This window comes from Enhydra lutris, unplaced genomic scaffold (genome assembly GCF_002288905.1).
Source record: "Enhydra lutris kenyoni isolate GAN:26980312 unplaced genomic scaffold, ASM228890v2 scaffoldscaffold71, whole genome shotgun sequence".
NCBI lineage: Eukaryota > Metazoa > Chordata > Mammalia > Carnivora > Mustelidae > Enhydra > Enhydra lutris.
This window is the reverse complement of record NW_019154155.1, coordinates 2,869,870-2,894,388: the sequence shown is the minus strand read 5'-3', so window position 1 is coordinate 2,894,388 and position 24,519 is coordinate 2,869,870. Positions and strand designations below refer to the sequence as shown.

General features: G+C 39.5%; 1 protein-coding gene across 2 annotated transcripts in view; it reads left to right on the top strand.

The window, feature by feature from the left end:
* The first annotated feature begins 2,273 nt into the window (after window positions 1-2,273).
* The window catches only part of LOC111159915 (TNF receptor superfamily member 19), a 70,012-nt gene continuing 47,766 nt past the window's right edge, over window positions 2,274-24,519 (top strand). The window contains exons 1-3 of one of the 2 annotated variants that reach the window (XM_022522593.1): window positions 2,274-2,381; window positions 3,833-3,943; window positions 16,684-16,862. In XM_022522593.1, the coding sequence (XP_022378301.1) occupies window positions 2,313-2,381; window positions 3,833-3,943; window positions 16,684-16,862 (359 nt within the window). In that variant the 5' untranslated portion in view covers window positions 2,274-2,312. The remainder of the gene's footprint in view (window positions 2,382-3,832; window positions 3,944-16,683; window positions 16,863-24,519) is intronic. The other variant, XM_022522595.1, reaches the window with a different exon arrangement.

Here is a 24,519-nt window from a genome sequence, read left to right as displayed (position 1 = left end):
CCTTCACAATAATTAGTACAGAGTTCCAGTGTAATGGTCCATCCAAACTAGATGCTTGATTGTGGTATGCACTGACTCTATCGATCTCTTTTTTCTCATATTTTGTGTAAATGCTTTGGTATTTATACCCTCTTTTCCCTATTAGCTCAATCCAACAGATTTTATGTTTTCCTTTTAAAAAATCAGCACATTTTAAAAAATTAGGACCATGTCAAGAAAGAGATAGCCCAAAACACACCTTTCAGGGAATGCGATTTTATCTTCTCATCCCAGTCCTGTGCCTGCGCAAGCAGGAAGCTGCCTGGTTGGGTAATGGCTGGGTCATTTCGAGATATGCAAAAGAAGCTATGACCAAGGAGCTGGAAAAGCCAAAAAACTTTTGAATTCAGTCAAAATGGGTCATTCATTCAACAAACATAAGAGTGATTTTTCATTGTGCAATAATTGGAGCTATTCAAGCAGCTGGAATAGCCTTCTGGGGTTGTCTGTCTCCAGACTATGTTCAGGCTCACCCCAGGGCTGGCTGCTTGGCCAACAGAGAGACAGCAGCCTGACAGCCGAGCTTCCTTTGTTGTTAATTGCTATTGTTTTTCTTAAGGTCTTTGGCCCACAGTTCTGGTTCTCTGCTCTGGTTTCTTTCTAAGTAGTCACACTGTCTGCTCTTGGTCTCTGTTAGTTTTGGAAGATTCCACTTTGAAGAGAAACTGAGCCCTTGTTTCTCTACCGAGTAGATGGAGCCACAAGCTGAGTCTCCCCCTCCCCCATTTTTTTTTCCCCAAATTAATCTCTTCTCTGAACATTGTGTGGATCTGAAAAAAAAAGACAAAAGACAACCATGTTTGTTTCCACATTTTACGTCATTCTCGCAAAGATAAGGTTTGGTTTACCTTTTCTTGAAAAGTGAATGCCTCCAAGTTCATCATTTGTAAATAATTTTTAGATGTTTTAAAATAATTGCTCATTTTTCTGCTCACAGATTATTTTGACTGTTCTGGCTGGAGGAAGAACTCACAAATGCCAGACATTAGCTGTATCTGGTTCTTAGTGGAGCTGGAGGCCCAAGACCCAAGTGTAATGTCTTTATGAAACAGAGCAGATTGTGTTACAGGGTATATACGACTAGGGACACTGGAGTCAACCCACCCTGGGTGTGAATCCTTCTCTGCCTCTTACTAGTGTATCTTTTTATTTTTTTTTTTATTTTTTTGTTTTATTTTTTCAGTGTTCCAAGCTTCATTGTTAATGCAGCACACCCAGTGTTCCATGTAATCCATTCCCTCCTTAACACCGACCACCAGGCTCAACCATCCCCCCAACTCCCGCCCCTCTAAAACTCTCAGTTCGTTTCTCAGAGTCCACAGTCTCTCATGGTTAGTTTTGAAAAAGGGGCTCAGCCCTCTCTGAGTCTGTTTCCCCATCTCCAAAATGGAGATAAGGATAGAAAAGGATAATATCTACTTGTGAAGTTAAATGAGTCCATTAATAAGCTGGAGAATCCCTGGCCCGTAGTGCTTGGCACATATTCATTGCTATTTTATCACCATTCTTGACCTCTTGGCGCTGACCAAACGCATCCACATGGAAGGTTTATACAGTCCCTGTTCGAATATAACTCTCTAGTGGGTAGAGTGGTTGAACACTCTAGAGATTTGGGTAGAAAATAAAGGCATGTGTAGGGGCATCTGGCTGGCTCAGTTGGGGGAGCATGCCACTCTTGATCTCCGGGTTGTGAGTTTGAACCCTGCATTGGGTGTAGAGATTACTTTAAAAAGTAAGATCTTTAAAAAAAAAAGAAGAAGAAGAAGAAGATAAAGTTAGGTGTACCCTAGGAGTTCAGAGCCCATAGGAGTTTTGCATATGTGTAGGGATACAGAGCTTCCAGTCTCCTAACCTACATTGTGAAAGGCTTACCTATTACTTGTCCATGTCTCTTTTACCAAGTGATCTCCTTTAAAACATAAATAGTGTGGGGGCGCCTGGGTGGCTCAGTGGGTTAAGCCGCTGCCTTCGGCTCAGGTCATGATCCCAGGTCCTGGGTTCAAGCCCCGCATCGGGCTTTCTGCTCAGCAGGGAGCCTGCTTCCTCCTCTCTCTCTCTGCCCGCCTCTCTGCCTGCTTGTGATTTCTCTCTGTCAAATAAATAAATAAAATCTTTAAAAAAAAAAAAACATAAATACTGTGACCTCTAGTATATAGGTTAATGGTAAACTTTCTGAGTGAGTACAGAACACAGTGACCAATGTCATCATGGTTAAGTACACCTTCTTGTCTTTTAGAAAACTTCTTCAACAATAAATACATGTAATAAGAGCCATGGCTTTAAAAGTGCTCCTGGAACAAGAGAAAGCATTTCGCACCATCGCAGTTCTACTGGTCTATTTGGTGAGTCAAGTCTTTACTTTCGTAAGAATGTGGTGGAAGGGTCGTCTTAGTAGCACCGAATCTATTTTCTATTTCTAATCCCATCTTTTGGATTTTTCTTTCAAATTGTAGTTTATCGATGTTGCAGGTCATTAATAAAAGATTGTTGCTCAGTCTTGACATTTATAGCAATTGTTTGAAATTATTTTATTTACATTTAGATAAAGTAAAAAAAATCACACCATTACTCAGAGCCCCATGACAATGGTGCTCCCTTGGGTGTATGGGCATATGTCTCCATAACACACCCTAGGCCCTAACGAGACCACATTCTTTTTGGAGCCCATGGTTTGCATGGGTTGTGAAGAAATTAGAATCGATTTTTAAAAGAGCTATTCTTTTTATATGGTTATTTATATCCTTTTTGGTTCCAAAAAGCATTAAAGACAGATGGAGAATTTTAATGTTTGAAAACTTAACTCGAAAGATCTATGCAGGTGTAAGAATTGAAATTTATTTAATCTGGAGATAAGATCATTATCTGCAAACATAAAATGAATTACTGAATTATTAGAGACAGTACCTAAAGTCTTCTTGAAAGACAAAGCAAGAGGAGTTGGGGTCACATTGGAGTCTGGGAGAGAGGGGGAGAGAGTCAAGGAGAGGAGGGAAATTTTCCTTTCTTTCAACTGAGGCTGTTCCACATCCATATGAACCGTCTAGAATGGAGGTAGTGGAATTTCTTTCTCAAAGAGATTACAGTCTCTCTGTGGCTGAATGGAATCTCCTACCTCTCGTAAATAAAATCAGACTCCTTAGGATGGGTGTCAAGGGGAGTTAAGAGAGGCAGGAAGAGATTATTAGGCCTTTAGCCCCAGATTTTTTTCTACTCCTGAATCCCACCCCGACTTCTCCCTCCTGCCTGCTGGAGAGGTTCAGATTTTGATATTATTTAGTTAGTTTGCAGGACTTCATTACAGGCACTCCTGCTTCAAGATGGAGGTAGTTTGTACTGAATAATTACTTATTATTACAATCATCAGAAACAATTCCCTGTGCCCCTGGTGTAATAGTCATTCTACAGACCAATAGGTTGTTCACCCAGTGCTTCTTACTTAGAAAAGAGAACAGGTCCTGAGTTATTTTCTACCTTAGACTCTCAGAAAAGTATCAGAAGAAGATAGCCCTGAATTTAAAAAAAAAAAAAAAAAAAAAGAAAAAGAAAGAAAAGAAGCCCTCCTCATTCAGAAAATACAGAAGAGAATCAGGCTTATTGATTTATTTGCTCCACTGACTTATTCAGAAAGTCATTTTTCTTCCTAAAATGCAAATTAAATTGGCCTCACCCTGAATTTAAGCTAACATTCATTGATAGAGTGAATAATAAATACTGATGATGTTGTTCCTTTCTTGCAAAAAAATGTAATTAACTTTCTTTAAAAATACTGTTTTGTGAAACTTTTTTTTTTCAGACATGTAACGTGATTTGTGAAACAGGAGACTGTCGACAACAAGAATTCAGGGATCGGTCTGGAAATTGTGTTCTCTGCAAGCAATGTGGGCCAGGCATGGAGTTGTCTAAGGTAAATATCGGATGCGTGGTGAAGTTGCAGATCTGTGCTTGTTTTCTTTTGTTTTTGTTTTTAAGATTTTATTTATTTATTTGAGAGAGGGAGTGAGAGGGAGAGAGAGCATGAGCAGGTGGGAGGGGCAGAGGAAGAGGGAAAAGCAGGTTCCTTATTGAGCAGGGAGCCTGATGTGGGGCTTGACCCAGGACCCTGGGATCATGAGCTGAGCCGAAGGCAGACACTTAACGGACTGAGCCACCTAGGCGCCCTAGATCTGGGTTTTTAAAGTACATTCTTTTTGGCTAAAAAAGAATGTACTTCACTAGTTCATTGCTAGTGAAGATTCTTGGCTCATCATGTTACTTTAGCCAAAGATTACACAATTCTCTCCCCAGTACCTTTGATTATGTCTTACTGAGCTAAAAGGTGTAGGTTCTAATAATTAGAATTTGTTGTTTTGTGTAATTCATGTTTATCATATTTCATTGAAAGAATGGAATTATTTTTTTAAGATTTTATTTATTTATTTGAGAGATAGAGATCACAAGTAGGCAGAGAGAGAGAGAGAGGAGGAAGCAGGCTTCCTGCCTAGCAGAGAGCCTGATGTGGGGCTCCATGCCAGGACCCTGGGATCATGACCTGAGCTGAAGGCAGAGGCTTTAACCCACTGAGCCACCCAGGTGCCCCGAAAGAATGGATCATTAAGATGTATTTGAATTAATTTATAAGAATCTACTAAAGAATTAAAAATAAACAGTGATAAGAGAAAATGCTAATGCTACTTTCTTCTACTGGACCTTCCTTCTCTTAAAATGAATAGCCTCTCTCATAACCAAACTCCATGGTGGCGGTACCTTTCCAAACCGGGGTTACATGCATTCTTTTGACAATGCAAGCACTATTATTAGTCGCCATGCTGGGCACATGGTATTTCCAGGAGCATTTTAAATATATTCATCTTACCCACTATTTGTTAAGAAGCGGTGTGTTTTAGGAGGGCATATTTGAGGGTCTTGAATATTCTCAGACCTTTCTTTTTTGTGAATGTGTTCAGAGCTATACATCCATTTGCTTTATTTTCTGACCTTTTGAAGATGTAACTTGTTGTGGATAATGGATATATCATTTTGTTCTAAATAAAGCATCAAAGTCTGCCTGTTAGAAAAGGAACAAAAGATTTTTCTTTTTACTTAAAGTGACTTTTAAAAGAGAAGTCCTTTTCTCCTAGAGACTGCCATTATTTAAAGTTGAGTCTTGTCATTCATAGATTTTTGCATCAATGATCCACAAACAGCAGGAAACAAAGCATTCTGCATTCTGCAAGTAATTCCTGGTGGATGGCTTTTCTCTGTTGGTTGTGTTCAGTAAGTGGGGCCATTTAGTATCCTGAGTTTTCCATTTGGATTGAAATTGGCTGACCTTCAAACCCTGTGTTACCTTGAGTGTTAGCTATAGCATCTCAGCCAGTGTTTTTCAGCTCCTACGGATTGTAGTAAGGTGCATTTTCAGACGTAGGTTTTGTGGTGTTGGGTGTAAAAGGATTCTTTAGAGCAGACTTGTAGATCTAGGATCAGTGAACAGAGTAGTGAAATATGAGACAATGCCCAAGAGGAAAATAGACGATGAAGTTGCTACCTCTCAAAAGTTCTTTCCCCAAATCTTGGTAAAAATCTGAGTGATATATCACAGATTCTGAGAGATGAGTAAATAATTTTCAAGATTTTCAAGATCTCAATGTTCCTTCTCCTTCATACTTTGGATCTAGAGAATATAGCCTGATTCCGGAGAATCAGGTCAGAAGATGAGAGTCCTATAAGCTCTAGTATCTTTTTTTAGTTAGTATTTATAGCTAAGCTTTTTTTTTAAATCAAAAAATTTTATTTTAAAAAGCTTTTTTATTTAAAAAATAGGATGAATATCCTATTGCCCCTAATATTTTTTTTTATTTTAAGAATGCATCACCTAAGATTATCTGATAACAGTTTTCCTATTTCACACTTTTCCGTGGATTTCCAGAAGAATTATTTTTCTCTAGGTAGTAATTTTCCCCAAGTACTGAAACAGATGTTTACCTCTATGACACTGGAAGCAACCAAAGGGAAACAATCTGAATAATTCTGCCTTTATTACTAATTTTATGTATTAATATTTCTGTTTCAATATTTATTATCATTTTCTTCACTAGAAAAAAAAGATCAGGCCAAATTGCATGCAAGAGAATAAAAGTCAAGGTTATGATGTCACTGAAAAGTTAGGGTAAGACCCACTTGGATGCATAAATGTTACAAATATAAATGCCATGTTCCTGCATGGCCTGCAGTGTCCACCTCAAGGTAGACATGGCACAGCCACAGAGAATGCCTTCGCTAAAGGAGCGAACAAATCAGTCAACCTCAGAGAGTTTTGAGGGCAAAAGAAGTGCCACTTAAATCTTGTAATATAAAAGGTAATGACTTCCTCTGTGTGTGTGTGTTTATGTTATAAATTAAATATTTTTCCAAGTCTTATATCTTGGTTTTAGCTCCTAGTAAATGAAATTAGTAACTTAGCCTTGCTCATACCCTAAAGATAGCAAAGGAATTCAAACATATACTCCATTTATATGATTGGACATATTAAACATATGAAAACCATATATATATATATACACACACACACACACACACACACACACACACACACACACATATATATATGATTAACTAATTAAGGCAAAGAACTTGAGTTTTTAATAAATTATTACTTTGGGGCTAGAAATTTCTAAACTATCTATTCCTGATTTGCAGTTTCTTCTTTCCAAGCTGCTTTGATTAAGTCTTTAGCAAGAACATATATCTTTCAGAGGATAAAAAAACAAAAAACTAAGTTCTGAATATATTAATCAGATAAATCACTTAAAATTAGCAAAATTATTCAACTGATTAATTATGACATCCATGGTTTACAAATTAAAGGAAAGTTTACTTTTTTGGCTAAGACCAAGCTTTTAAAAAAACATAGATATTTATAAATAATTGAATTGCTTTTTACTTGTTACACTAAACATAAAATTTGGAAGGGGGATGCCTGTTTATTCATAATGAAATGACTGAATTCAGGAGTCCTTACTTTTTAACCAAAGCTTAAAATTTTGGTTACCTGTGGTGCTTGAAATTCTGAATGCACAATAAATAGTAAATATTTTGAAGTGAGTTATTAAAAACCATTTTCACCAGACGTGAGAGCTTTCAAATAACCTTCATTCTAACATCATTAAGTTACTTGTTTTGCTATAGTAAACATAACTTAAAACTTATTATCCATTTTCTAATATCATGTCTCTCAACCCAAAATAACAAATGCGGGAACCTCATGTCCCTCATGTTTGCATTACAAACATGTTATCTGTGTCTTAAAACTAAAGCCTGGAAATGCTTTGGGTAAGCAGGTAGAGTTAAAATTTCCATCTGTGGTTTTATTACTCCTAATGATTATTTTCTTTGGAAGGCATTCAATTCTATTTTTTTTCTAAAGGTGTCTGGGCTTACTTTCCCATTGTTAGGTCTCTGCCATTTCAAACATGTAGTCGGGTTTGGGGGAGGTTCCCAGAATAGCATTCCTGGAGACAGTGTACACTTGGGCACACCTGTCATGTGTGATCAGCGGTTCCTCTGACCTCTTTTCACTTCCTTTCCATCGTTAGATAGTAAGAAGTCTGCACAGAAGCTCCAGGCTCAATAATAACCATTGTTGCTTGTTTAAATTGAGACGCTTCCCTTCATTGGCCATTTTTTAAATGATTCCTTATTTTAACCTTTTACCCTAGATACTTTGGGTTATGTGTTATATAACCCTAGATACTATGGGTTATTTTGTAATATATATCATGCAATCAAAATAGATAATTAGCCAACGTTTGTTATAATAAGCCAGTTTCTATGTGGTATTTGTATATTAAATAATGGAGTCCTTTTAATGTATGTCTTAAGTAGGGGGTAAAACTTCTCTTGTTTTATAGATGGAGAAACAGACACAGAGATGGTTAGTTGATCTGTCCATTGTCACCATTAGTCAGTGCTGGGAGAAGCCACTGGGGGTAATAATTTTTTTCTCATTTTGCATAGTGCTCATGTATAGTGCTGTCCAGTAGAACTTTCTGCAGTGATGGAACGATCTGTATCTGTGCTGGCCAAGATGGGAGTTACGAGCTGCTTGAAATGTGTTATTGAATACTTGAAAGGTGGCTTGTGTCACTGAACCACTAGATTTTGCATTTTAATGAATTAAATTTATGTGTTGCCACTTGAAGGTGTGGCTGTTGTATTGGACGGTGCAGATCTAGAATGATGAACTTCCCTTCAGAAATTCTGGCTAGGGACCAACTTCTAACACAGGGAGATATCTAAGTCCTTTGACCTGATGCTTGCGCATTCCAGGAGCTGCCTTCCTGGCCAGGCTCCTTCCTCTCCTTCCTTGGCTATGCCACCCTTAGCCTGGCCACTGGTTTCCAAACATCCATCTGCTTCTCTTCCTCCAGCACTCATGTTTGGCCCAGCCACATGGGCACCATTGCTGTGGTTCCTCACACCAGGTAGCATTCTCTGTGTCCCCTCCCTGCCATCTGAGCTGTCTCATGGCATGAGCGCTTTTGGTTTCCAGTTGTTTCCCTGAAAGCCCCAAGCACCCTGTCTTTTCAGTTGGGTTCTTTTTGGCCATTCAACTTAATGTGTTGTCTTCGTGTATCTTTGGGAAAATATAGGACAAACCACTGAGCCATCTGGGCTCGGTTTTGAGGATTTTCTCCTGCTGAGCCATAGCTAGTTTCTCTCTCTTCCAATACAGGATTTAGGTTTGGAAAGTTTATGAGAAAGAGAATTGATAATGTCTTTTTCCTATGTTCGAGGCAAAAAATAAGTGCTGTTTACATAGCTCTACGACTGGTACACTCTGGGCATTTGGAGCCACAAATGTGCACAGGAGTGTTACACAGCCAGCCCTTCAGCTGGTGAAAATAAACAGCATTGCAATGCGTGGGGGAGGATGACTTTTGTTTCCCTGAAGTGACCACATTAGCCTTTTAATTCTTACTGTCTAGAATCTGCCCAGCCACAGCCCCTCCTTCTCACTGAGTATTAATGCCAACAATGTGCTTTTAACATGATCACCTCCCAGCAGTAAACCAGGAAACTAGTTTTTGCATGAACCACTTGAAACAGTCTTCAAGTCTCTGGCACAGTTTTCAAAGTCAGCTTTTCTAACCAATTATTGGGATGACTTTAGCTAATGTGAAGAAATTAATTCTCGTAAACAACAACACACTTTCCTCCACAAGGATGCATGTCTGGATTCCCATTTTTAAAGATGTCTGCTTTTTGGTAAGCTGTTTTCATCCCTATGAAGAAAGTCACACGGGCACATATAAAATTAATATAATTTGCAAGCATGAAAAAGATTCATTTATGCCATTTAATTATAGTGTTGCTCACTTTATTGATGTTTAATTATACCTAATCGGGCCCAGTGATGTTTGGCAGATATTAGCAAGCTCTAGCTTGTAATTTTTCTTTAAAAAACTCAATTACAGATTTTCATAAACTGGAAGTTGGTTGTGGGGGGTGGCTATGTCTTTGGTGTTGTTTTATTAAAGGAAATTAAAAAGGTGATTTCTAAACACCAGCTACATAAATCTAATTTGTCATTTCCATTTGCTTGTGCTAGATTTTCTCCACAAATAACCTCTTCTCTGTCCAAATTTGAGCTTTTAAAGTTCAAAGAACCAGAGTTAATAACTTATTGGCTGTACAAATAAATAGTGCTTTAGACCCAAGGGCTCCAAATGTGTTTCCTGGACAATGATGGTCTGTGAGGGATCTCCCCTGTGGTCTGGGGAACGGCTCCTAGAACACGTAGATGGGATCCGCTTGTGTTTTTGTTAAGTGCTGAATTTGCAGAGGGAGAATAGAGAGAAGGGGATCTGAGGACTGTTTACTTTGAGTCAGTTTGCCCTTGGAAAGCCACCAAATGTGGCTTAAAAAATGTTGGGCAGAGTGTCAGGGCTACTGCTGTGGCCAGCTTGGGTGGAAATGGCCCAGCTGGACGCAGCCTTCTCTTGCCTTGGAACCAAGATAAGAAAGGCCACTCACAGCTTCCACCCCCACCCCACACAGACCCCCACCCTCATCTCCCACCCCCTGCCCACCTCCACCAGCCCACAAGAGTTATCTGGCCTTACTAATCGGGACACTGGTGTGACCTCTATAGGCTTTTGTTCTTTGGAATAAAGTAATAATGATACCAATAAGAAAACAACAACAACTTCAGGAAATACTGCTTTCAACGCTATTTGTTCATCCATTTGTTTAGCCGGCAAACCTTATGTGTTACTCACCAGCCTGGTATGTATTGTTAAAGAAAAAATATTCAGTGGCCCTTGTTGATAAGGATGGCAAGGCAGGCTTTATTCGCTGGGTCAGTGGGGCGGGGGAACCACTGCAAGGGGATTTTATGGTGGGGGAAACCACTGGCCTCCATCCGGATACAACATGAGCTCATGGGAATTTAGAGTCAGGGAGCAGGGGTCAGTGGGTGAAAAATTACTTAGGGCTTAGAGGGGTCCTGGCTGAAGCCAACATAATAATTCTTTGCTGAAGACAAACCAGGGTGATTGGACTGCAAGGCTCCATGAGACTTCAAGTGGAGTGTGGGGAACCAGAGCAGATATTAGGGTGGGTAGTTCTGGTTAAGCTGACTTAGCAGAGGACTTGCAAAAGCTGGATTTTATAAGGAAGTGCATGGGTGGGTCTGGAAGAAGGTTAAGAAGCCTGGCTGAAGTTTGGTCAAGCAAAGAATCTTTATAAGTACCAGGTGCCCTGATAGGCTTTGGGGAAAGAGTGGCGGAGGGAGGCGTTGGATATTGGGGATTGTTTGCTTATTGTAGGATTTTGGGAAATCACTTGGAATCCTATGGCAATGCTTAAAAAAAAAATTGGGTTATTATTTTACTCATGTGTATATGTTTGCATCTTGAAGCTTATTAATAAAAAGGCTTCTTTAAGACTTCGGGGAAGTTGTAAGTATTTCTTTTAAGGTTTTAAGGTACCAGGTCATAATTTCAAAAACAAAGACTCCAGGATTATTTTAAAGCCTAAATGCATCTCTACCATTGATATTAATGGCACACCACATTGCATAAAAACAAAACACATTTCTAAGTCTGATGCCCAGGCCAAGGACTGCCTAACACCCCCATTCCCATCCGAGTCTCCTCCCATGTATGCCCCCTCACCAAACATACATGTCCGGTCCTTCTAACGAAATGATGAGAGGGAGAGCTATAGTGTGTGTAACCTGGAAAGTGTCAGAGAACCAGAGTGGGACAGAGGTGAAAGCAGTAAAAACAGATTTCACTCAGGGACTATTGCATTGGGGGAAGAGAGGCCTCAGTATAGAACTGGGCTCAATTCCAAATACAACATGGAGAAGTGGGGATTTTAGCCAAGGAGCGGAGTGGGGGGGGCAGTGGATGGAAAATTCCTAAGAGGAAACATTGGGGCAGGGGGGATTCTATCTAAAACGGACCTAACAGGATTCTTACTGAAGGCAGGCCAATGGGATCAGAGGATAGAGGGGCAGGAGGAAATCTGATCAGAGATTGAGGGTGAGCAGATAGGAGGGTAGGGGATTCTGGCTTAACCAACTACACGGGATTCTTGGACAACTGGGTTCTTGAGGACAAGGCCCAAGGCTGGGGCCTAATTGAGAAAGTAGCTCACAGGAGCCTGTGAAGTTTGGTCAGAAATGAGGTAAACCTAACCACAGTCAGCATGGCCAGCTAACCCTCTTCTTTAAGTACTCTTTGTTTTATCTCACCAAAAATCCATTCCTACCATTTCTTTTATTCCCAATGGTAGTATACTAGCCTGCTGTGGGAAACCATTTGCCTAGGGAACTGCCCCCTTTATATGCAAAAGTAATGGGGGGAAAACCCAAAATATTCCATACTGTTTCCATTAGTTGCAGGATTAGATCACGTAATCAATGCCAACTTACTTCAACAGACATCTGTGGTTGCCCCCTGCCTCCTGCTCTTGGGAAGCAGTGATGACCAGGCTCCATAGAAAAAATTCAACTGTAACCACACAATGGCGTACTCTGTATATGCTCATAGGTAGCACTCTCCAAAATGCATTGGGTGGGGAATACTTGGTGAAGTAACTGCCTTCCTGCTCAGTGGGGAGTCTGCTTCTTCCTTGGGCCTCCCCCGCTCTCATGCTCTCTCTGTCTCCCATTCTCTCTCAAGTAAATAAATAAAATCTTTAAAAAAAAAAAAAAAAAAAAAAGATACACACACGGTATTAGGATATTTCTGGGAGGGTTTCCCAAAACCTGGTAGCAATGTTTGCCTCTGAGGAAGGAATAGGAAGTGAAGAGACCAGGGATGGGAAGGAAGGCGTACTGTTTGATTGTTTATTAAAATCTTGTGTGTGCTAGTAGTTTTTCAGTATAAAAAGTGATAAAAAGAAAAGGGATCAGAAAGCATTGCCTGCCGGCCATTGGGGGTGGACCCGAGTTTACAGAGGCACGATTTCGACGCATGCGCACGAGCGCTGCCCTGGCCAGGAGGCTGCGGTGCTGCCGGCGCTTCGAGCTGTTCAGCCTTTCCGCTTTTGCTCTTAGTAGTTCTTACTGAACTTTATGGGGAAGATTTCAAGGCATTTTAACCACCTAGTTTTATTGAATGAAATAAAAACATCAAAGTAGACATTTATATTGGGGGTAATTTAATGTTTATATGCTGTTTACGTTATAACCTGGATTTCAAATAATTACAGCATCTCTGTGTTGATGGCGCTTTAGAAACATGACAGTCGCTCTAAACGAGGTTGCCGCTATGGACAGTTTGCTGTCATGTAATTCCTTGGAAATATCTTCTCTACATCCAGAATGATCACTTCATAAATTTCTTAGACTATCATGAACTGCAAGCATTTTTTAAAAGCCTAAAAATAATATTAGGTTGTTATTTTGATATTATCTTTTTTAAAAATAACAAGTACTGTAGAGAAAATGTATTTTAAACTAAATTCCCCCAAATAATCAGTCTCTATATGATAATTCCCAGGAGACTATATGGGTCACAGTACCTGTTTAATACATTTAGGTATTATTTTGTGCTTGTAATGGACACACAGCCTTATCTCAACCTCTCACATAAATCTACTCTGAACTTAGTGTTGTTACCACTAAAACATATAAACTCTAAGCAGAAACAGTAAGTAATATCCAGACAATGAAGGCAAAATATGATGCATTTGGTGCCTGGCTTTGTTGTCTTTTCTTTTCTTTTTTTTTTTATTGTTTTTTAAGATTTTTATTTATTTCAGAGAGAGAGAGCAAACATATGTTCACAGGAGTTGGGGGAGGAGCAGAACAGGAGGGAGAAGCAGGCTCCCTGCTGAGCAGGAGCCTGATGGGGGTTCAATCCCAGGATCCTGGGATCATGACCTGAGTCCCCCTAGGTGCCCCTGTTGTTTTTTCTATACATGATTTGAACATAGAATGAACCCCCAAAAACTTTTTCATGAAATCCTCAGTCTACGAAGTATAGTGACATGTAAATGACACACAATGGGATGTGGGCAAAAACACAGTGGTCAAATCGGTCCTCATGTATGTGTAACACAAACTCCAAAATACAGTCAGGAATCAAAAAATAAGCAAAGCACAAAGATCTTCCCAACCCTTCACGCATCCCTTAATTTTCAAAAGAGATGAGTCTGTCAATTCCTTCAAGTCCATGTCCGCTCGGATATTCATCTAGTTTCTCAGGAATGGAGAGAGGAAGTGAAATGTCAGAGACAGTGATATGCAGCAGGAGCAAGGAATGAGAGTTGATTGCCTGTCAGGGGCATTACAAGAGCAAAACTGCCTATATAGACATGGGGGCTTCCTACTTTCTTGTATTACAACACAACACAGTAGTTGATTCAAGCAGCTATGGCTAAATTGTATTTTATGTACCTTTTTCAAAAGACATTCTATAAAAATAATTTAGATGTAAATTGCCATTTCAAGTAACCCAGAAAAAATTGGAGTCTAAAGATCCTTTTGTTCCCCAGTAAGGCTTTATTATACTTGAATCGGTTTGTTGGGTTGTAGAGAATCTAAAAAGGTATCATTTATTTGGTGGATGTCCCTCTATGCTTGATTTATAGGTTACAACTTTTACATATATACACACACACACTCATATAATTATATAATATATATTATATAAATAAATAAATAAATAAATATTTCCTATTTATTCCTCAAAACAACCCTGTGGAGCATACATGTACTGTTGCCATCTCAGAGATGAAGAGACTGAGGGTCAGATAATTCCCAAAATAGCTTAGTGGACAAGAGGAAGAATTGGCCTTCAAACTCATGTGTCTCTGGTTATCATATGTCTCGTAGGAAGACATACTTTTTCTCTTATGTCAGCCTCACTTGAAAAACAGGATTTCAGACATTTATTCCCAGTAAATACACCTTCTTCTCGTTCTCATTTCTCTTTCCCTTTGTTTTCTCTTCTGCTCACTTCCCATTTCCTCCATTTCTTTGTTGCGTTGTAACTTGCATATCCAAGTTGCTTGGATCAAAGTATGATTTTGAAACTTTACTCTTGCATGAACTTTTGACGTGGAGATGCTGAGCTTGTGGACAAGATCCCCATCCCCCTTCCAAATGTCACATGCACCACACTTTGATTCTGGAAAATTGTGAGAGGGTGGCTCCTGTGTCACTGATGGAGAGTTTTTGGATGCACTCAGTTCTTTCAGCAGCTACTTAGCAAGAACACCCTCTGCCCCAATGCATGACCACATCACCTGTGTACAGAGCACTCAAAATGGCAGGGACCTCCCTGCAGAGACCTAGTCCACACCCCAGGCAATGCTTTCTGAATATGTATCTTTGGTGTTTTCTTAATTACCAGAGTAATAGATGTTGTTTGGCAAAAATTAAATGATCGCAGAATTATCAAAATTCAAAACATCTCAGGATATCACTCCCCACCCCCCAGAGATAATCCCTGTTAACAATTTGAAGGAAATTCTATTCGTGAATCAATTCTTCAATTTTTTTTTCCTTCTTCTGTGTGTGCCTTGGTTTAGAAGTTTGTCTAGTTGGAGCGCTCGGGATTCAGAAGGTTGGCAACCTTCTGCTTTTTTTCCTCCCCCTCTCTTTGCTGTGTGTGTTCAGGGTACACATTTGAAAGCCTGGCTGGAAATGAGGACAGAAGGTATTGCTCCTCCAAGATGTATACGAATTAATTAGTAAAACTGAATTGCAGTGTTATTATGAATCTCTTTTAGTCAGTGGTTTGTTGAGTACAGAGAATACTATCCTTTGTGTTGGTTTTGGTTTAATTTTTGATGAATAAGTACTGCCTTAGTTGACTCTGCATATAAGTATGGATAAAGAACTTTATGTATATAAATTCGACAGGCCAATGGGAATTTTGAACTAACGGGGGTTTGTATTCTGCATCTGAAGGGTACGGGTGAGGAAGCCAAGAGATTTTGTTGGAGTCCTTCCTCCCTCTGCTGCACTGAGCTGTTTGTGGGCTTCCTCAGTGTGCTCTCCACGTGGAGAGAGGAAGTACCAGATGGATCCTATAGTGTCGGGGATATAGAATCTGATTCCAGAATTAAACAGTGTGGGTTCAAATCCTGGTTCTAACATTAGCTATATACCTTGGTTAAGGTACGTACCTTAGGTACCTAAGGTACCTTAACCACGATACATACCTTCTGGGAAGCTCCACACCCACATTCATGAAATGGGAATAATGATCCTGCTTCCGTCATTTGGAAGATGTATGACTTAATGAGATGTGTATGAAGTTCCCAGCACAGAGTAAGCACCCAATAAATGTTAGTACTAATTATTCATATTTTTATATTAATATAAATGTGATGGGATCATACTTCTAATTCTGTATTAATAACTTTTTTAAAGCTACCATGAACCCATATCAACGTCAGTCATATGGTTGCATTGTATTTACATTATATGATAAGCTGTGATTTATTTGGTTATGGGCCTTGTGGAAATGATCATACATGCATCAAAGAACCATCTGTTTTGCCCATCCATGGTAAGCAATATTGTGTGCTGATGTTCAAATCTAGAGAAGCCTGCGGCCTGTAGTATCACACAGTTTAATCCACATGAGAATTTAGTGTTCCTTTAAGAAATATGTCAGAATCCCTCTGCCATCACACAATAACATACAGCTAACACATCAAGATGCTCTCTACTGGATAGACCTCTAAATTTCTCAGCTTAGGCAATTTCTTACAGTTAGCCTCGTTTCTAAAATATCACTCTTGATAGCAAAGTATTTATTTTCTGCCTCGATAAGTGAGTAAGTGCCTGGATATTTCCCTGACTTCAGTTTCTGAACATGCCCATGTCTGGCTTAATTAGAAAAGAAGAAAGTGCCATAATTCTGCCATAAGCTAGCAATAATGCAGCAGTGGGGGTCCCGGAGAACCTTTCTTATTCAAATGCTCACGGCTTCTTGAATAAAGTGGATGACTAAGTATACTTGTCCTAGTAAGAGAGATTATTAGCAGTGGGAGACACATTTGAACTTGCTGAAAGAGCCGCCTTTGTATCCAGGAAGGCCGGCACTCAGTAATTATTAGACCAGGTCTTCTTTTATCCCAGCCGTCTTTTTCACGCTTGCCACGTCTGAATAGCGTTCTGTTGCCTGTTAATCCCTGCAGGAATGCGGCTTTGGCTACGGGGAGGATGCCCAGTGCATGACATGCCGGCCGCACAGGTTCAAGGAGGACTGGGGCTTTCAGAAATGCAAGCCGTGCCTGGAGTGCGCAGTGGTGAACCGCTTCCAGAAGGCAAACTGTTCGGTCACCAGCGACGCCGTCTGCGGGGACTGCTTGCCAGGGTAGGTCGGGCGATTTCTTTTCCTCATGATTATGGAATGATTTTTCAAACGCGCCTTTCCTTGGTTCCGTCCCAAAGGTGAAGGCACACCCACAGAAACCCGAGCGCATCTGTGGGGTGGCGGTGACTTCCTCTGCGCCCACCTCGGGCTGTGAGCCCGTGACGGGCGCTGGTTATAAATTAAATGAATACACGCACTAACAAAGTATTAGTGTCACGAGAATCTACAGAGTTCCCTATAAATCGATGAAAAAGAAAACGTGGACAAATGGACAACAGAGGGGACGGGGCTGTTCACAAAAGAGCGAACACATGCGGCCTGTGATCCTATGGCCATGTTCATCCTGGTTAGCGATCAGAGAAATGCAAATCACAGCCATTCACTCATTTCCACCGCAATTTGTGAAGCAGTTAGGAGGTATTGCTGTAGCAGAAGTCAGGTGTTCCTGAGGTAAAGAGGCTGGGAACCCTACCCACATGCAGAATATATCCTAAGAAGGGTTTTAGAAAGCTCTAAATGGTAAATAATGAAGCCGTGCATTCCAGAAAAGTAGCAAAGGATGATTTCTGTGGAAGAAGGAGAACCTAGAGTAGATAAGGCAGATGAGGCTAGGCTCGCGCAGTGATGCTTAGGCAAACGGCAGCGTCTGGGAGGGTGACCGGGTTACCCGAGCTCTGAGCAAGACTCAGAGTTGAGGCAGTTTGCTGAGTAGGTATGTGGGGCAAGAGCCCTGTGGACACAGGGAACCGAGAGACAGGCCCCAACGTAGACAGGACCCTGGAGTTCAGGGACCCTAACGTGGGAATCCGGGCTCTCAGTCACCACAGAGGCAGGTGTCTAACTAGACAACCAGAGCACCCCCACCTATCACAGCCCTGCTGTCAGAATGGTGAGTGCTAGCTCTGGGGCTCTTGTTGAGGGCAGAGGGGAAGACAAACCTGTGGGCCGGAAGGGCAGAAAGAGGGTACAAAATAGCCTCATGGGCCAACTGTGACCCTATGCTATGACTCAGCACCTGAGCAGGTATGAAATGTAATGGTTTAAAACCAAAGGCACAGGGAATAAAAGAAAAAATAACCCTCACACTTCACCAAATTAAAATCTTTTGTGTTTCAAAGGATATCATCAAGAAAATGAAAAGTCAACCCACAGAATTAGAGAAACAATATATAAATCATATATGTGATAGGGGACTATCTTATCTAGACTATATAAAACTCTTATAACTCAATAATGAAAAGGCCAATATCACAATTAAAATATGGACAAAGGATCTGAGTAGACATTTCTCCAAAGAAGATACACAGACGGCAAATAAGCACATGAAAAGATGCTCAGTGTCATTAGCCATCAGAGAAATGCAAATTAAAACCACATACTTCAAGCCAACTAGGATGGCTGTCACCACAAAGACAATGACAAGGGTTGGTGAGGATATGGAGAAACTGGAACCATCATCCACCATTAGTAGTAGAAAATGGTGCAGCTACTTCAGAGTTTGGCAGTTTGGCAGTTCCTCAAAGAGTTAAAATAGAGTTACAATGTGACCAAGCAATTCTACTTTTAGGTATATAACCAAGACAGTTAGAAACCTGGCCACACAAAAACGGGTACACAAATATTCATAGCAGCATTATGCCTAATGGTCAAAAAGTGGGGAGAATCCAGATATCCATCTACTGATAAATTGGTTGACAAATTGGAGGATATTCAAACAAGAGAATATTATTTGGTGTTAAAAGGGGATGAATCACTCATTCATGCAACAAAATGGCTGAACCTAGAAAACATTATGCTAAGTGAAAGAAGCCAATCACAAAAGACGTATTATATGATTCCATTTGTATGTGATGTCCAGAATGGGCGATCTATAGAGACAAAAAGTAAATGAGTGGTTACCTGGGGCTGGTGGTTGGTGTGTGTGTGTTGGGGGGGGTGGTGCTGGGAAGAGTCAGGGGTGACTGCTTAAGGGTACAGAGTTTCTTTTTTGGTGTGATAAAAATGTCTAAAACTGATTGTTCTGATGGTTGCACAGCTCTGTGAATACACCAAAGGCCATTTAATTGTATGCTTTACATGGGTGGATTGTAATATATGTGAATTAGATCTCAATTAATCTGCTACTTTAAAAAAAGAATGGTCTATAACCTTAGGTGATGCTGATACCTGTGAATATCAGTACCCAGAGTTCCAACCTAATGCAGATGTAATTGAGGAACACTAACCAAACACCTGGCCCATCTCTGCTGTTCCTACTCTACAGTTCTGCTAAAAGCATGTCAGTGTCCATCTCCTCCTCTGTAGGGCAGGGAGAAGAGGAGGTCCATGTGAGATTCAGAGGCAGAGAGAGTGAGGAAAAGCACAGGCCCAGGGGATCTGGTTTTACAAAGAGGGAACTCACACGGTTATGCGGCTGGAGTGTGAGTGAGGGCGTGCTCTCTCCATGACCTCCCACCAAAAGTGTTTCCTCATGCTTAACCTCATTCATTGTCACCTGAGCCCACGCCTTTAGCTGCAGTGTTTGCTCATTCTTTAAGTAAATGCTTAGATGTGGGAAAGTCATATATAAGTGAGTAGACATTTGAATGATATTTCATAGCTTATTTATATGATTAGTTTAAAATTACATCCTTCCTAAGCCAGCATGAATGTACGAGCCAGGCAATAGTTATACAGTGGCTTTTACCCAGGCTATCCAGAGTATTTTAAAGTGCTCGCCCAGCTTCACTATATCTGTGTGAAGAAGGCAAATAGTTGAAATCCATTTTATAGACAGGAAAACTGAGGCAGAAAGAAAATAAGCAAATTGCATATTGTTCCCAGAAAAGTGATGCCAACATCAAGCAGAGGGTGGCATTTTCATTTCTAGTGCTACCCCTGCCTTTTGAAGGCTCAGCCTCACCTGATGAGAATTTTCTGCTGCCTGGAGGCTCAGCCCCAGCAGGACAGCAGTGGCCTTTTTCCCAGTGGCAGTACCGCGTGGGAATAGTTTGTCCTCTGTGCCCTCAATCTGAGTGATTGGAGAGTCTTCTTGTTTCCAAATATGTCCAATGACTTTATGCCAATACCTCAATTTCTCTGACACCCATTCTTCTCACCTACAAATGATCATCTAATAATACCAACCTGCAGAACTGGTGGAATGATGGAGACTATAATGCATGCAGAGTGCCAAGCAGAATGCCTGACCCACAGTAAGCACAAATACCTATGTGACCTCATCACCAGTTAATGTTCCCGGGAGCCAGTGAAAGCTTTGCATGACTGTTTTGTTTTGGTTTTTGCAGTGGGCTTCCAGCCTTCTCCTCTGCCTGCCATGTTCCCATCCTTTCTCTGCTAAGGGGACCTAGGTCCCAGCCCGAAAGAATAAGCCAGCCCCTGCCAGTTCTTTCTAGTAACAATGATAGCTATTTTTTTTTTAAGTTTTTATTTATTTGTCAAAGAGAGAGAGCGCACAAGCAGGGGGAGCAGCAGAGGGAAAGGGAGGAGCAGGCTCCCTGCTGAGTAAGGAGCCCTATGCAGGACTCTATCCTAGGACCCTGGAATCATGACCTGAGCAGAAGGCAGACACTTAACGGACTGAGCCACCCAGGGGCTCCTATAACCAGGCATATCTTAAAAGGACACTTTTCCACATGGTGTTCATTAGGCAAACTGGTGTTATTTGGATTGAGTTCAATTAAAAATTCCTCTCCAAATTCAGTGCTGGAGAAACTTTAGAGTTTCTAAATAAATAAATACAAATGTATTAGTAAATACATCTAAAAGAGGTATTTACATGTTACCTTTCATCAAAGCATGATTAAGTAAAATCTAATATGATTTCCTTTTGTTTTGTTTTTTTTTCCATTAGCTATCTGAACACCCAGAGTAAAAGTTGAAGTTCAACTAAAGGCTATTTAGCCAGACACCTGTATATGTCCCTAATCCCTTTTATTTTATTTTTTAAAACTTGTGTTCTTTCTCACTTGGTCAGAAAGCAGAGTTAGAAATGTTTCTGTGTCCCCAAAACCACGGCAGTCTAAGCAAGAAAAAATAAAATAATCTTTCAAGCTTGATACATTTATTTATACATTTAATACTTTCAATTATATGTTAAAATTCTAATTTCTGTAACTTCATCTTCAAATTGGAGGATAATTTTGAGGCAACTCTTCCAAAAATTAAAAAAAATCAATGTCTATGATGGTTACTATATAATTTATAATTTAGTAAATGTACTGTGTTTTAGGGTTCTGATTTAATCTCACTTTGTAGAAAACAAGAAAAAAGGAGTCAGTTGATGGTCTTGAAAATTTTGTTAAAAATTTTTTTTCATTACAAAATTAAATTTAGGGGTGCCTGAGTGGCTCAGTGGGTTAAAGCCTCTGCCTTCACCTCAGGTCATGATCCCAGAGTCCTGGGATCAAGCCCCACATCGAGCTCTCTGCTCATCGTGGAGCCTGCTTCCCTTCCTCTCTCTCTGCCTGCCTCTCTGACTACTTGTGATCTCTGTCTGTCAAATAAATAAATAAAATCTACAAAAAAAATTAAATTTAATTACATTAGTTAAATTAAATTTTAAAATTAAGTTTAAAAAAAATCTTAGATTCTGCCATCAAGCCATTGTCACAAAGAAGCTGGCAGAGCAGATTTTAAATGCTTTTGTATAATCTCTGTGCAGCTGCAGATAGCTGTCCTCAGAGTAAAGTCCAAGCATCATCTATCTTTCCTTGTGAGCAGTGGTTACACACACGGGATCCTTGTGAATCAGTGTGCCCACTCAACCTCCTCTCCAGTTAAGATTTCAGGCTATTTCTATTTTGTATTTAACGATCATTCAAAACATGATGTAATTTGCTCACCTTCTAACCTCATTTCCTTGATGGCTCAAACCCATATTTTAATCTATATATTTTTTGGCAAATGTATTTTATTCAATTGTCAGGGAAATCTCAGACCTCAAGACTGTTCTGTCACTAGATTTCCTTATTTTAAAAATGTTAAACATCCATGTTTGTTTCCCCAAAAGTTTTAAAGTATGTATGTCTGTATCAATAGTTGATACAGAAGATGTTGGTTATTACATTTTTTGTTTCACTCTTTGTTCTGATTATATTTATATAGAATGAGATTTTATGTATAAAACTATTTTGGACTGTGTCAATGTTCAATTACGTATTATTTGACAAATTCTCTGGCTGAAAGGATAAATAATATTAGTTTGCATATATTACACAGTTAAGTAAGAAATACATCTTTAATAAGAAAGCTCTCTTACATTGCCCTATGGTTTTTACCTTATTTTAATTTTTCATGTGTTTTCATTGTAAAAAACATGTAACATAAAATTAACCATCTTGACCATTTTTAAGGGTACAGTTCAGAATGTTAAGTACATTCACATTGTTGTGAGCAGATCTCCAGAACATTTTCATCTTCCCAAACTGAGATTCTATACCCATTGAATGATAAGTCGCCTTTTCCTCCTCCCCTCAGCTCCTGGTAACCACCATTCGACTTTCTGCTTATCTGATTTTGATTACACACATACTCTGAGTGGAATCCTGTAATACTTGTCTTTTGTGACTGGTCTGTTTCACTTAACATGTCCTCAAGGTTCATCCATGCTCATGCTGTAGGATGTGAAAGTACATTTCTCCATGGACATTTGGGCTGCATTCACCTTTTGACTGTTGCAAACTATGCGGCTAGGAACATGGATGTACAAATACCTCTTCCACACTCCGCCTTCAGTTCTGTGGAATACAGCCGACGAGTGGAATTGCTGGGTCATCCGGTAGTTGTATTTTTAAATTTTTGAGGAACCGCCATACTGTTCTCCACAGAAAATGGTTCTCTGTACCATTTTCCATTCCCATGAACAGTGCATGGTGGTTCTAATTTCTCTCCATATCCTCTCCCAACACTTCTTATTTTCTGATTGTTTTGGTTTGGTTGTTTTTAATAGTCATCCTGATGGGTATAAGGTGATACTTCATTGTGGTTTTGATTTGCATTTTCCTAATGATGAGGGGTGTTGGCTGTTGGCCATCTTTTCATGTGCTTACTGGCCATTTATGTATCATCTTTGGAAAAATACCTATTTAAGTCCTTTGCCCATTTTTTAATCAGGTTATTTGATTTTTGTTTTTGAGTTGTAGGGGTTCTTTATATGTTTTAGATATTAATTCCTCATCAGATTCCTGATTTGCAAATATTTTCTCCCCTACTGTAGGTTCATTTTTCACTCTATTGATTGTATCCTTTTTTTTTTTAATCCTGGAAAAAAATTATTATTTTATTATCAGTTAGTACTTTTTTGATGCTACTTAACTTTTTTTTAACCACTTTACTATAATTGACATGTAAAACAATGTATACAACTTGATGAGTTTGGGGATAACTATACGTTGATTATATCTTTTGATGCATAAAAGTTTTAAGTTTTACGTAGCCCAATGTATCCTTTTGTTGCCTGTCTCACATATGCCTTTGAATTGCCTTTTGGTGTCATATCCAAGAAATCATTGCCAAATTCAATGTCATGAAGTTTGTCTTGATCTTTTAGGAGTTTTATAGTTTTGAGCCTTATGTTTAGCTATTTAGTTCATTTCGAATTAGTTTTTTTTTTTTTTAAAGATTTTATTTATTTATTAGTCAAAGAGAGAGAGGGAGAGAGAGCACAGGCTGACAGAGTGGCAGGCAGAGGCAGAGAGAGAAGCAGGCTCCCTGCTGAGCAAGGAGCCCGATGTGGGACTCGATCCCAGGACGCTGGGATCATGACCTCAGGCAAAGGCAGCCGCTTAACCAACTGAGCCACCTAGGCGTCCCTCGAATTAGTTTTTGTATATGATGTTAAATAAAGTTCCAACTTCATTCTTTTGCATGTAGATATTCAGTTTTCCCAGCACCATCTGTTAAAGAGACTGCCCAGCCCCATGTAATGGTCTTGGTACTCTTTTTGAAGATCATATGACCATATATGTGAGAGTTTGTTCCATTGGTCTACATGTCTGTCTTTATGCCAATATTGATTATTATAGCTGTAACTGTTTATTATACTGTATTGTATATTGTACACTGTATTGTATATCATATGCTACATTGATTATTATAGCTTCGTGATATGTTTCAGTATCAGGAAGTATGAAAAAGGAAGGCTAAGCAAATATTGAATGTATCTGAGCATTTGATATAACTTACCTAGTTTTAAATGCAAATTTTGCTTCAACCAGAAAACATACAGATTTGCTATTACAAAATCCAAATTGCATCTATCCTGCACTCTATAGACTTGGTCTGAAAATTTATTCTCCATATCACCATTTTGTCATAGAAAAATAGACTTGGAAATACATTTAGAAATAATCACTGTTAATATTTGGTATATAATACCCTTCTAATTTTTTTCAATGCAAATATATATATGTAAATTATTTTAGCTGCTTTGGTAAAAAATCTGAAGGGATCTCTATACCAAAGTATGTGCTTGTACAATATATAATCATATTACTCACCTTTCTTTTTTTTTTACTTATTGTTACTTCGTGAGTTAAAAAAAATACGTATGGGGGATCTACATCATTGTTTCTTAAAGGCCATTTTGTATTCCATTGCCTTGGGACTACCATGGTTAGTCATTATCTGCTGTTGTATATTGAAATTGTGCCTGACT